Source organism: Buteo buteo, chromosome 32, assembly GCF_964188355.1.
Source record: "Buteo buteo chromosome 32, bButBut1.hap1.1, whole genome shotgun sequence".
NCBI lineage: Eukaryota > Metazoa > Chordata > Aves > Accipitriformes > Accipitridae > Buteo > Buteo buteo.
The window spans coordinates 777330-791410 of record NC_134202.1 but is presented as its reverse complement, the minus strand read 5'-3'; the positions used below and the strand labels follow the sequence as shown (position 1 = coordinate 791410).

Sequence of the window (14081 nt, the reverse complement as noted above, 5' to 3'; positions counted from 1 at the left end):
CCCCGGTGACGTCCCCATCCCCTCTGTCCCCCCAGGTCCCTGCCCATGGCCGAGGGGTGCTCCCACGCCGTCCCCCCTCATCCCCTCCCTGGGGAGGTGACAGCCACCCCCGGGGACATCACCACGGACCCTGAACCCGCGTGGGGACAGGCTGGAGGCGTCCCCCAGGGAGACAGTGACACCGGTGTCCCCACGGACACTGTCACCGTCACCCCTTGGGCCAGCGGCATCACCATCACCGTCACAGCTGCCCCGGCGGATGAGGACGCCGGGGATTTTGGGGACGAGGACATCCCAGGCTTCGGGGATGAGGACGGCGGGGACAAGGACATCTCGGTGACAAGTGACGCGGGGCACGGGGCTGCCCCAGTCCTGTGTGACAAGGATGTAGAGGACAGGGATGTCACAACCCCAAAGGACATTGGGGACAGGGATGTTCCAGGCTCTGGGGACAAGAATGAGAGTGACGAGGATGTCACAGCTCTAAGGGACATTGGGGACAGGGATGTCGTGACCCCAAGGGACATTGGAGACTGGGATGGTCCAGCTCTTCTGGACAAGGACACTGGGGACAAGGATGTCCCAGCTCCTCGGGACAGGGATGTTGCCACCCTGAGGGACATTGGGGACAGGGATGTCACCACACCAAGGGATGTTGGGGACAGGGATGTCCCAGCTCCTCGGGACAGGGATGTTGCCACCCTGAGGGACATTGGGGACAGGGATGTCACCACACCAAGGGATGTTGGGGACAGGGATGTCCCAGTTCCTGGGGACAGGGATGTTGAGGACAGAGATGTCACCACCCTGAGGGACATTGGGGACAGGAATGTCCCAGCCCATCTCATCAAGGACATTGGGGACAGGCATGTCCCAGTTCCTGGGGACAAGGATGTTGGGGACAGAGATGTCACCACCCTAAGGGATATTGGGGACAGGGATGTCCAAACCCTAAGGGACAAGGGTGTTGGGGACGCACAGGTCTCAGTCCTAAGGGACATTGGGGACAAGGACGTTGGGGACACGCAGGTCTCAGTCCTAAGGGACACTGGGGACACGGATATTGGGGACGCGCAGGTCTCAGCCTTAAGGGACATTGGGGACAAGGACGTTGGGGACATGCAGGTCTCAGTCCTAAGGGACACTGGGGACAAGGACTTTGGGGATGCGCAGGTGTCAGTGCTAAGGGACACTGGGGACACGGTTGTCCCAGCTCCAAAGGACTTTGGGGACAGCAGTGTCCCAGTCCTAGGGGACATCTGGGTCAAGGATTTTGGGGACATGCAGGTCTCAGCCCTGAGGGATGTTGGGGACCTTGGGCACAGGGATGTCACCGCCCCAAGAGATGTTGGGGACGGGGATGTCCCAGCCCCTGGAGACGCTGAGGATGAGGACATCGGGGATCTCCCAGCCCTGAGGGACACTGGGGACATAGATGTCCCAGTCTTAAGGGACGATGGGGACATTCCGGTCTCTGAGGACAAGGACACTGGGGACAGGGATGTCCCAGCTCCTGGGGACAAGGATGTCACCACCCTAAAGGGCACGGGGGACAGGGATGTCCCAGCCCACCTGGCTGAGGATGTTGGGGACAGGGAGGTCCCAGTCCCAGGGGACACTGGGGACATCCCAGTCTCTGGGGAGGAGGACAAGGACACTGGGGACAGGGATGTCACTGTCCCAAGGGATGTTGAGGACGTTGGAGGTAAGGACTTTGGGGACGGGGACGTTGAGGATGAGGGCGCTGGGGACAGGGCCGTTGGGGACATGGATGTCACAGCCCTGAGGGACGCTGGGGACAAGGACAGAGATGTCGCAGCCCCGGGTGACACGGGGGATGGGGACGTTGGGGACACCTGCGCCGCTGGTGGCATCACCATCACGGTGACGGCCCCCCCCATGGAGGACGAGGACATCCCCAGTGGGGAGGAGGACGTTCCCAGCGATGACATCGCCACTGATGCCACTGCTGCCCTGCCTGGGGAGCAGGTCCCTTGTGACGTCGTGGAGAGTGGTGATGTCACAGCCGCCCGCCCCAGTGATGCCACTGAGGGGCGTGACATCCCCTCCACTCTCCCTGGGGACGTCCCTGCTGGTGACGTCATCAAGGATGACGTTGTTTCCTCCCTCCCTGGTGATATCATGGCTGAGAGTGATGTCACTTCCTCGATGCCTGGGGATGACATCATTGTAGACCTCATCAACAGAGATGACATCACTTCCTTTCTCCCCGAGGAAGCCCTCACTGGTGATGTCATCACCAAAACTGACATAACTTCCTCCCTTCCTGGGGATGACATTGCTGGTGGCGTCATCCCTGGGAATGACCTCACTGGTGACATCATAGCTGGGGGCATCTTTGCTGATGAAATAATCACCAGACATGATGTCACTTCCTCCCTTCCTGGGGATGAGCTTGTTGGTGATGTCACGCCCAGAAATGACTTCACTGATGACATCATCACCAGGGATGACATCCCTTCTTCCCTCTCTAGGGATATCTGCGCTGATGATGTCATTGCTGGCCACGATCTTATTCCTTCCCTTCCTGGGGATGACCTTGCTGTTGACATCATTCCTGGAGACGACCTCACTAATGACATCATCGCAGGGGAAGACATCATGTTTTCTGTACCTGGGGATATCCCTGCTGATGACATCATTGCCACGGATGATGTCACTTCCTCCCTGCTGGGAGATGTTGCTGGCCAAGAAGTCAAACCTGCTAGTGACATCATCTGTGCGAACGATGGTGATGCATCGGCTTGGAATGACTTCACCGATGATGTCATGCCTGAGGATGACATCACTTCTTTCATCCCCGGTGGTATTGCTAGACATGGCATCGTTCCCCACGGTGACATCAGAGATGATGTCACACGGGGATCTGACCTTGGTGACATCGTCGAGGGCGATGTCACCGCCTCCCTCCCGGGTGCCCTCTCTGGCCGTGATGTCAGCCCTGAGGATGACATCATGGGTGACATCAGCCCCGGGGAGGACCAACTGCTCCCCAGCCTTAAAGACCCCATCCGCCCGGGCGATGACCTCACCGATGACATCACCACTGACGTGCCCAGAGAGGGTGTTGGCAGCCGAGGTGACGCCACAGGTAAGAGGGGAGGCGGAGCCAAGACCTGGGGGTGGGGCCTGGAGGCAGGGCCAGAGCCAGAGGGTGGGGCCATGTGTAAGTGGGCGGAGCCAGAGGGATGTGCAGGGGCTGAGGTGGGGATCCAGTGCGGGGGAGGGGGGGCTTGGGGGCGTGGCCTGTCCCTGGGGGCGTGGTCACAGCAAAGTGGGTGGGGCCAAGGGCCTTTGTAGACATTGGGGATGGGGCTCAAGGGCAGGGCTGGCTCAGGGGTGGAGCCGGGGGCTGGAGGGCGGGGCCTGCTGCTGACCCCGCCTTCTCCCCCCCCCCCCCCAGAAGCCCCCCAGCCCCAGACGCCCCCCCCCGGCTGCCCCCTCGTCTTCCTCGCCCTCGTCTGCCTCCTCCTCGCCCTCCTCCTCCTCGCCGGGGTCTTCGCGGTATGGGCCGGCTGCCTGGGGTCCTCGGGGGGGTCCCGGCGGGGGGGGGGGGGTCCCAGCCACATGGGTCCCCTGGGGGGGGTCATGGGGGGTGCCCGGCTGCCTGGGTCCCCTGGGGGTGTCATGGGTGGGTCCCAGATGCCCGGATCCCCTGGGGGGGTCCCGGGGGGGTCCCAGACACTTGGGTCCCGTGGGGGGGTCCTGGGGGTCCTGGACACCTAGGTCCCTTGGGAGGGGGTGTTATGGGGGGGTCCCAGCCACCTGGGTCCCTTGGGGGTGTCCTGGACGCTTGGGTCCCCTTGGGGGGGGGGGTCATGGGGGGGGGCCCAGATGCCTGGGTCCCTTGGAGGGGTTCAGGGGGGGCCTGGATGCCTGGGTCCCCCCTGATTTCCCCCCCCCCCCCCCACTCCCCCGCAGGCCGTCCATTACGTCAAGGTCTTCATCATCAGCTCGGCCACCTTCTCCGTCCCTGTGGCCGAATCCTTCCCATGAGCCTTTGCGGTGGGACAAGATGGCGGCTGGGGGGGGGGGGGGGGCTGATCTCCTCTTCCAACCCAGCAGCAATAAACCCCCCCTTGGCTGCCGCAGCCGCCTGGGTCCCTTGGCAGCGGGGTGGGGAACGGGGCCGTCACGGCTGGTGGCCGCTGGCGAGCCCGGGCTTGTCACCGGGTGGGGGACAGCGGCTCAAGACAAAGGGCCATTGTCCCCAAGGTGCCACCGTGGGGGGTGGCCATCGGGGCTCGGCCACGCACACCGGGGGCCGTGGGGAAGGGGGGGGACAGGAGGAATGGGGGATACCGGGGAAGGGTTGGGGACATCAGGACGTTGGGGTCGCTGAGGATGTTGGGGAATCTGGGGACACTGGGGACATCAGGGAGGGTTTGGGGACATCTGGACTCTGGGGACACCGGGGACGTTGGGGAAGGTTTGGGGACATCAGGCCACTGGGGACACCAGGGAGGGTTTGGGGACATCTGGACTCTGGGGACACTGGGGACGTTGGGGAAGGTTTGGGGACATCAGGCTACTGGGGACACTGGGGACACCAGGGAGGGTTTGGGGACATCTGGACTCTGGGGACACTGGAGACGTTGGGGAAGGTTTGGGGACATCAGGCCACTGGGGACACTGGGGACATCAGGGAGGGTTTGGGGACACTAGGACTCTGGGGACACTGAGGATGCCGGGGAGGGTTTGGGGACACTAGGACACTGGGGACATCAGGGAGGATTTGGGGACATCTGGACTCTGGGGACACCGGAGACATTGGGGAAGGTTTGGGGACATCAGACCACTGGGGACACTGGGGACATCAGGGAGGGTTTGGGGACACTAGGACACTGGGGACACCGGAGACATTGGGGAAGGTTTGGGGACATCAGGCTACTGGGGACACTGGGGACACCAGGGAGGGTTTGGGGGCACTTGGACTCTGGGGACACTGAGAACTCTGGGGAGGGTTTGGGGACACTAGGACACTGGGGACACCAGGGAGGGTTTGGGGAACTTTGGACTCTGGGGACGCTGAGGATGCCGGGGAGGGCTTGGGGACACTAGGACGCTGGGGACACCAGGGAGGGTTTGGGGACACCAGGACTCTGGGGACACCGAGGATGCAGGGGACACCGGGAAGGGTTTGGGGACACGGAGAGCATTGGGGAGTTTGGGGATGCCTGGACACTGGGGACACCAAGGAGAGTGGGGAGCCTGGGGACACTGGACTTTGTGGACACCGAGGACATTAGGGAGGGTTGGGGGAGCTTGGAGACATGGGGGACATCGAGGAGGGGTTGGGGACATTCAGACTCTGGGGATTCAGGGCACATCACGGAGGGTTTGGGGACACCGAGGACACTGGGGAGGTTTTGGAGATCCTGGGGACACCAGGACACTGGGGCCACCAGGGAGGGTTTGTGGAGCTTGGGGACACCAGGAGAAGTGGGGACATTGAAGAGGGACTGGGGACACTGGGGAGGTTTGGGGGAGCTTGGGGACATTGAGATGCTGGGGACACGAGGGAGGGTTTGGGGACCTTGGGGACATCAGGGCACAGGGGACAAGGAGGGTTCAGGGACACTGGAGGGTAACTGGGAAGACTGGGGACACCAGGGAGGTTGGGGACACTGGAGACTTTGGGGACGTATGTTTGCTGGGGACACCGGGGGGGGGGTGTTGTGGGATATTGGGGACGCAGGGACTGGCCGTTGTCACCCAGCGCAGGGAGGGTGTGGGGACAGCCATGGCCCTTGTCCCCGCCCCGGGGCACGGTCACCTCCTGTGTCCCCACCCAGGGGACGTCCCCGTCCCCGTGTCTATAAGTGGGGGACACCGAGGGAGGGGGGGGTCAGGCAGTGCCATGGGGGTGACGGGGACACTCGTGGTGGCCCTGGGGACGCTGCTGCTGCTGGGGGGTGAGGGGACGCATGGGGACGTGGCGGGGGGGGACATGGGGGGGGTGTGGGGTGACCTGGGGGCATGGGGGGACATGGGCATAAAGGGGACATGGGGGATAAGAGGGACATGGGGGATAAGGGGGGGACATGGGGACGTGAGGGGGATATGGGGACACAGGGATAAGGGGGACGTGGGGGGATGTGGGGGGATAGTAGGGGACAAAGGGCGATGTGACATGGAGGGACACGAGGGGACACAAAGGGACACCAGGGGCCACAAGGCCACCAGGGTGGGGGGAATATGGGTTCCGTGGGGCCAGGGGACCCTCCCCCATCCCTGTCCCTGCCCATGTCACCTCCCCACAGGACCCAGCGAGCCTGTCCCCGTCCCCGAGCAGCCTTGGGGACAAGCCCTGGCCTCGCTGCTCCAGTTCCTCCACCTCCTCCCGGGTGGCCCCTTGGGGACAATGGTGTCCCCAGGGCCGCCCCCTGACTCAGGGACGTTGGGGTCACCCCCTGGCTTGGACGTGCCACCCCAAGGACCTGAGAGACGTCCCCAGGGTCCAACCCGACGTCCCCAAGGACCAGTCCGACGTCCCCACGGACCAGGGATGTGGCTCCAAGGTCTGGGGACGTGGGCCCAGGGACCTGAGGGACGTCCCCAAGGACCACGGATGTGGCCCCAAGGACTGGGGACACGTCCCCAAGGACCAGGGGGACGTCCCCAAGGACCAGGGACGTGGCCCCAAGGACCAGGGGAACGTCCCCAAGAACCAGGGGGACGTCCCCACAGACCAGGGACATGGCCCCAAGGACTGGGGACACGTCCCCAAGGACCAGGGGGAGGTCCCCAAGGACCAGGGGAACGTCCCCAAGGACCAGGGGGAGGTCCCCAAGGACCAGGGACACGTCCCCAAGGACCAGGGACATGGCTCCAAGGACCAGGGGGACGTCCCCAAGGAGTGGGGACACGTCCCCAAGGACCAGGGAGGTGGCCCCATGGACCAGCTCAACATCCCCAAGGACCGGGGACATGTCCCCAAGAGCCAGAGACACGTCCCCATGGAGTTGGGACACGTCCCCAAGGACCAGAGACGTCACCCCAAGGACCGGGGACACGTCCACAAGGACCGGAGATGCGTCCCCAAGAGGTTGGGACACGTCCCCAGGGACCAGAGATGCGTCCCCAAGGAGTTGAGACGCGTCCCCAGGGACCAGAGACGCGTCCCCAAGGAGTTGAGACGCGTCCCCAAGGACCATCCCGATATCCCCTGGGACAGGGGACGCGTCCCCAGGGACGTCCCCCGCACCAGGGGTGGCCGAGGAGCTCGGGTGAGAGCCAGAGTGGGGCAGCGTCACCCGGCTCCAACCTTGGGGACATCGGGAGCCAGGATGAGTCCAGGGATGCTGAGGACAGCGGGAGCCACGGTATGGAGACTGGCGGGGACATGGGGGTCATGGGGGACTTTGGGGACACAGGGGGACCTGGTGTCCGGCTCTGTCCCACACCCTGTCCCCTCTCCAGGTTGGGGACACTCGGAAGAAGTGTAGCACCGGGGCATGTCCTGTCCTTGCGTCACTGTCACCGTGTCCCCATGTCCTGATCCCATGTCCTCGTCCCCGTCCTGTCCCCACGTCCCAAAATCCCTGTCCCCATGTTTCCATCCCCATGTCCCCACGTCCCTGTCCCCATCCTGTCCCTATTAAAGGTGGAAGCAGCATTGTCCCCATCTCTGGGCTGACCTTGGGGCCCCACGGGGACAGGGAGGGGACACGCCGGGGGTCCCCTCACCAAGGGTCCCTCTCCTGGATCCCTGGGTCTGTTGCCTGGATGCCCCCCTGCCCCGTGTCACGAGCGTGCCAGGTCCCAGCCCCCCCCCCCCCACCATGGCAACACCAAGAGTGGGGCCGGATGAGTCTTTAATTGGGGACATCTATGGGGTCTGTGGGGCCAGAACGATGGTGTCTCTTCTTGGGGACATCTGTGGGGTCAATAGGGTCAGGATGATGGTGTCTCTTCCTGGGGACATCTGTGGGGTCAATAGGGTCAGGATGATGGTGACTCTTCTTGGGGACATCTGTGGGGTCAATAGGGTCAGGATGATGGTGACTCTTCTTGGGGACATCTGTGGGGTCAATAGGGTCAGGATGATGATGACTCTTCTTGGGGACATCATGGGGCCAGGGTGACACCAGCTTTTCTTGAGGATGTTCGTGGGGGCGAGGTTGTCTGTGGGGCCGGGAGGGCGGTGGCTCTCCTCAGAGACATCCATGGGGTGTGGTGGGGTCAACAGGGCCAGGATGATGGTGACTCTTCTTGGGGACATCATGGGGCCAGGGTGACAGCAGCTTTTCTTGAGGATGTTCGTGGGGGCGAGGTTGTCTGTGGGGCTGGGAGGGCGGTGGCTCTCCTCAGAGACATCCATGGGGTCTGTGGGGTCAACAGGGATGGGACGATGGTGGCTCTTCTCGAGGATCTCTAGGGGGTCTAAGGGTCCAGGATGATGATGACTCGGGGACACCTATGGGTTCTCTGGGGACAGCGTGACGGTGGCTTTTCTTGGCAATATCTATGGGGTGTGGTGGGGTCAACAGGGCCAGGATGATGGTGACTCTCCTTGGGGACATCTCTGGGGTCTGTGGTGTCAACAGGGACAGGAAAGTGGTGGCTTTTCTTGGGGACATTTATGGGGTCAACAGGAACAGGATGATGGTGTCTCTTCTTGGGGACATCTGTGGGGTCAATAGGGTCAGGATGATGGTGACTCTTCTTGGGGACATCATGGGGCCAGGGTGACAGCAGCTTTTCTTGAGGATGTTCGTGGGGGCGAGGTTGTCTGTGGGGCCGGGAGGGCGGTGGCTCTCAACAGAGACATCCATGGGGTCTGTGGGGTCAACAGGGATGGGACGATGGTGGCTCTTCTCGAGGATCTCTAGGGGGTGTAAGGGTCCAGGATGATGATGACTCGGGGACACCTATGGGTTCTCTGGGGACAGCGTGACGGTGGCTTTTCTTGGCGATATCTATGGGGTGTGGTGGGGTCAACAGGGCCAGGATGATGGTGACTCTTCTTGGGGACATCTGTGGGGCCAGGGTACCGAGGGTGATCGTGACTCTTCTTGGGGACATCTCTGGGGTCTGTGGCGTCAACAGGGACAGGAAAGTGGTGGCTTTTCTTGGGGACATTTATGGGGTCAACAGGAACAGGATGATGGTGGATCTTCTTGGGGACATCTGTGGGGCCAAGGGTACCAAGGGTGGTGGTGACTCTTCCTGAGGACATCTCTGGGGTCTGTGGGGCTGAAGTCATCTGTGGGGCCAGGACGACAGTGGTTCTTCTTGGGGACACCCCTGAGGTCAAGGGGGGGGTCGAAGACGCTGGTGGCTCTTCTCTAGGACATCCATGGGGCCAAGGTGGGGCCCAAGACGCTGGTGGCTCCGTGGGGCCGGTGACCACCCCCCCCCCCCCCCCGGCTCAGGTCAGCGACTGTCCCTCGTCCCCGATGTCTCCTCGCGGCCCGGCGGTGGCTTGTCCCCGTCCCTGTCCCCGTTCCACTCGGGCAGCGGTGGCCAAGGGGCCACAGGGATCCCCGGCCTCGGTGGGTCGGGATCGTCGGGTCGGGGGGGGCTCTGGGGCTCGGGGGGGGGCTTAGCCGGAGGGGTCGTGGGTTGGCGTTCGGCCATGCTGGGGGGGGGCGGGGAGAGAGAGGGGTCAGGGGGGTATTTAGGGGGGGACCCAGCTGTCCAGGGCCAGTCCCTGCCCCCCAGCTTCACCCAGTGTCTCCCAGTGCCCCCCAGCTATGGGGACCCCGGCATCCAGAGCCCACCCACGCCCCCCCCCCATCTTGCCCAGTGCCCCCCAGATATGGGGACCCAGGGCCGTCCCCTGCCCCCCCCCATCTTCCCTAGTGCCCCCCCAGATATGGGGACCCAGGGCCGTCCCCTGCCCCCCCCCCATCTTCCCCAGTGCCCCCCCAGATATGGGGACCCAGGGCCATCTCCTGCCCCCCCCCATCTTCCCCAGTGCCCCCCCAGATATGGGGACCCAGGGCCATCCCCTGCCCCCCCCATCTTCCCCAGTGCCCCCCCAGATATGGGGACCCAGGGCCGTCCCCTGCCCCCCCCCATCTTCCCCAGTGCCCCCCCCGATATGGGGACCCAGGGCCGTCCCCTGCCCCCCCCCCCATCTTCCCCAGTGCCCCCCAGATATGGGGACCCAGGGCCGTCCCCTGCCCCCCCCATCTTCCCCAGTGCCCCCCCAGATATGGGGACCCAGGGCCATCCCCTGCCCCCCCCATCTTCCCCAGTGCCCCCCCAGATATGGGGACCCAGGGCCGTCCCCTGCCCCCCCCCATCTTCCCCAGTGCCCCCCAGATATGGGGACCCAGGGCCGTCCCCTGCCCCCCACCATCTTCCCCAGTGCCCCCCAGATATGGGGACCCAGGGCCGTCCCCTGCCCCCCCCCATCTTCCCCAGTGCCCCCCCCAGATATGGGGACTCAGGGCCGTCCCCTGCCCCCCCCCATCTTCCCCAGTGCCCCCCAGATATGGGGACCCAGGGCCGTCCCCTGCCCCCCCCATCTTCCCCAGTGCCCCCCCCAGATATGGGGACCCAGGCGTCTGGGGGGGGGCCCTACCTGGTGGCGGTGGCAGCTGGCTCCAGTGCAGTACTGGGAGCACTGGGAGGGGCCCCCCCAGTTTTTATAGGCACCCAAGGGGGGGTGGTGCCACCCAGACGCCTGGGTCCCCCCCGGGGCGGGGGTGGGGAGCCAGTATGGACCGGCTGACCCAGAAGGTCGAGGGGGGGGGAACGTGACAGAGGCTCCCCATGACTCAGGGTTCCCGTGATGCTCTGCTGCGGCAGGGACCCAGGCGTTCGGGGGCCCCCCCTGTACCCCCCTATAGCCCAGCCCCTACAGACGTGACCCCGTAAGCCAGCCCCTATAGCTTCACCCTATAGCCCAGCCCCTATGGGACCCCATAGCCCCCCCCCCCCCCATACCCATCAATCAAGGACATCACGGGGGGCTGCGGCATTTATTGAGCTGGAGGGGGGGACGCTGGGGGGGGACACTGGGGGTGGGGGGACATTAGGGGTGGGAGGACACTGGGATGGGGGGACACACACAGTGGGGGTGGGGGGGACACTGGGGGTGGGAGGACATTGGGGGTGGGAGGACACTGGGATGGGGGGGACACACACAGTGGGGTTGGGGGGGACACTGGGGGTGGGAGGACACTGGGATGGGGGGGACACTGGGGCGGGCACATACTGGGGTTGGGGGGGACACTGGGGGTGGGGGGACACTGGGGGGGACAACATTGAGAGTGGGGGGACATTGGGGGGTGGGAGGGACACTAGGGGTGGGGGGAACAGTGGGGGTGGGGGGGCCCGGACACCTGGGTCCCTCATCCCAGTGGATCACGAGGACCCCAGCATCTGGGACAGCAGCCCCCCCCCAACCCAAGACCCCCCCCCAAAAGGGACCCAGGCATCTGCCCCCCCCCCCCCCCCCACTTTAAGCCTTCCCTCAGGGGGGTAAGTTGGGGGGCTGGGCTATGGGGGGGGACAGGGAGGTGACCAGCAGGTCCCGCAGCTCAGGGACGAGGTCCAGGAGGGTCTCGGGGCCGGGGGGATCACGGTGTCCTGGTGGGGGGTTCTGCAGCACCGAGGCCAGGTGCTTGAGAGCCGCCATCACGCGGCCTTCGGTCTCCTCCTTCTTCTCCTCTTCATCATCCTCCTCTTCCTCAGCCACCGTGGGCACCGGGATGGTGGTGGGGGCGGTGGTGGGGACGGTATCGGGGACAATATTGGGGACGGTACCGGGTACGATGACAGGGGTGGTGGCGGGGACGGTGGCGGGGACGGTGTTGGGGACGGTGATGGGGACGGGGACGGTGGTGGGGACGGTGGCAGGGACAGGCAGGCTGCGGGCGGTGACACCTGGGAGAGACGAGGGGTCAGCGATGGGGACAAGGGACCCAGGCCACCCGTGATCACCCACCCCCCCACAGCAAAGAGGGGACCCAAGCATCCAGGACCCCCGATTCTCCCACCCCCCCACCCATAGAGGAGAGGGGACCCAAGCGTCCAGGTCCCAGTCCCCCCACCCCCAAATCAAGGAGGGGACCCAGGTGTCCGGGCACCTACCGAGTGGGTGGGGGCTGAGCTGGGCGAGCAGGCAGAGCAGGACCCCGAGGGTCCTGGGGGCACCCATGGGTGCTGGTCAGGAAGGACTGGGAGCACTGGGAACACTGGGAACACTGGTTTTTAAGGTTGGATGGGTGGAGATCCTCCCACCCGTGATTTTTGACCCAGCCCGGGTGTGGCCACCCACGTAGGGTGGGGACCCGGGCGTTGGCGGGGGACAACACGCAGGCATCTGGGGGCTGGAACCATTCCTGAGACCCCTCCTGGGGCCATACTGGTCCCTTTCAGGCTCATACTGGTCCCTTTGGGGTGATACTGGTCCCTTTCAGGCTCATACTGGTCCCTTTAGGGTGATACTGGTCCCTTTGGGGTGATACTGGTCCCTTTCTGGCTCATACTGGTCCCTTTAGGGCGATACTGGTCCCTTTGGGGTGATACTGGTCCCTTTCAGGCTCATACTGGTCCCTTTCAGGCTCATAGTGGTCCCTTTCTGGCTCATACTGGTCCCTTTAGGGTGATACTGGTCCCTTTAGGGTGATACTGGTCCCTTTCAGGCTCATACTGGTCCCTTTAGGGTGATACTGGTCCCTTTCAGGCTCATACTGGTCCCTTTGGGGCGATACTGGTCCCTTTCAGGCTCATACTGGTCCCTTTGGGGCGATACTGGTCCCTTTCAGGCTCATACTGGTCCCTTTGGGGCGATACTGGTCCCTTTCAGGCTCATGCTGGTCCCTTTCTGGCTCATACTGGTCCCTTTAGGGTGATACTGGTCCCTTTCAGGCTCATACTGGTCCCTTTGGGGTGATACTGGTCCCTTTCAGGCTCATACTGGTCCCTTTAGGGTGATACTGGTCCCTTTCTGGCTCATACTGGTCCCTTTGGGGCCTTACTGGTCCCTTTCAGGCTCATACTGGTCCCTTTCAGGCTCATACTGGTCCCTTTGGGGTGATACTGGTCCCTTTGGGGTGATACTGGTCCCTTTCAGGCTCATGCTGGTCCCTTTAGGGTGATACTGGTCCCTTTAGGGTGATACTGGTCCCTTTCAGGCTCATACTGGTCCCTTTGGGGCGATACTGGTCCCTTTCAGGCTCATACTGGTCCCTTTGGGGCCATACTCATCTCTTTAGGGCTCATACTGGTTCCTTCGGACTCATACTGGTCTCTACAGGGCTTGTACTGGTCCCTGTGGGACCATACTGGTCTCTTTGGGGCTCATACTGGTTGGTGTCACACCCCCGCTGCCCCACCCCTCCTGCCCCAGTTTCAGGGCCACCTACCAGTGTCACCCAGCACCACCCTGGGTGGCTTCGATGTCCCAGCGTCCCCACGGGTGGCCCTGGCCCAGCCCCAATGTCCCTGTCCCATCTCACCATGTCCCCAAGTGCCACCTGCCCCATGGGTGCCTCCACCGCGTCCCTGATGTCCCCAGTGTCCCCATCCCATCCCTGATGTCCCCAACCCCATCCCCTGGATGTCCCCATCCCCTATGTCCCCAGTGTCCCCAACCCCATCCCATGGATGTCCCCATTCCCCATGTCCCCAGTTTCCCCATCCCCGTCCTTCTGGGTGTCCCCATCCCATCCCTGATGTCCCCAACCCCATCCCATGGATGTCCCCATCCCATCCTTGACATCCCCAACCCCATGCCATGGATGTCCCCATCCCATTCCTGATGTCCCCAACCCCATCCCATGGATGTCCCCATCTCCCCAGTGTCCCCATCCCCGTCCTTCTGGGTGTCCCCATCCCATCCCTGATGTCCCCAACCCCATCCCATGGATGTCCCCAACCCTGATGTCCCCAACCCCATCCCATGGATGTCCCCATCTCCCCACTGTCCCCATCCCTGTCCTTCTGGGTGTCCCCATCCCATCCCTGACGTCCCCATCCCATGGATGTCCCTGTCCCATTTCCCATGTTGTCCCCATCCCGTGGATGTCCCTGTCCCATTTCCCACGTCCCTGGTGTTCCCGTCCTTCTGGGTGTCCCCATCTCGTCCCAGATATCCCGGT

General features: G+C 63.8%; 2 protein-coding genes across 2 annotated transcripts; both read left to right on the top strand.

Annotated features, from left to right (window-relative positions):
- The first annotated feature begins 45 nt into the window (after positions 1–45).
- Positions 46–4017, top strand: LOC142026165 (uncharacterized). The gene is made up of 3 exons (XM_075019011.1): positions 46–3112; positions 3425–3525; positions 3943–4017. The coding sequence occupies exons 1-3, from the start codon at positions 46–48 to the stop codon at positions 4015–4017; spliced, it is 3243 nt and encodes a 1080-aa protein (XP_074875112.1).
- A 2368-nt stretch (positions 4018–6385) lies between these two features.
- LOC142026164 (uncharacterized) lies at positions 6386–7660 on the top strand. The gene is given in 5 exon segments (XM_075019009.1): positions 6386–6687; positions 6689–7100; positions 7155–7346; positions 7444–7515; positions 7628–7660. Coding segments are annotated over 5 exon segments (1011 nt in total).
- The last annotated feature ends 6421 nt before the right edge of the window (positions 7661–14081 follow it).

Coding starts and splice junctions, on each gene's coding strand:
- LOC142026165 (XM_075019011.1), top strand. CDS start 46: ATGGCCGAGGGGTGCTCCCACGCCGTCCCCCCTCATCCCCTCCCTGGG. Junction 3,113..3,424: donor CAGCCGAGGTGACGCCACAG/GTAAGAGGGGAG, acceptor CCCCCCCCCCAG/AAGCCCCCCAGCCCCAGACG. Junction 3,526..3,942: donor TCCTCGCCGGGGTCTTCGCG/GTATGGGCCGGC, acceptor ACTCCCCCGCAG/GCCGTCCATTACGTCAAGGT.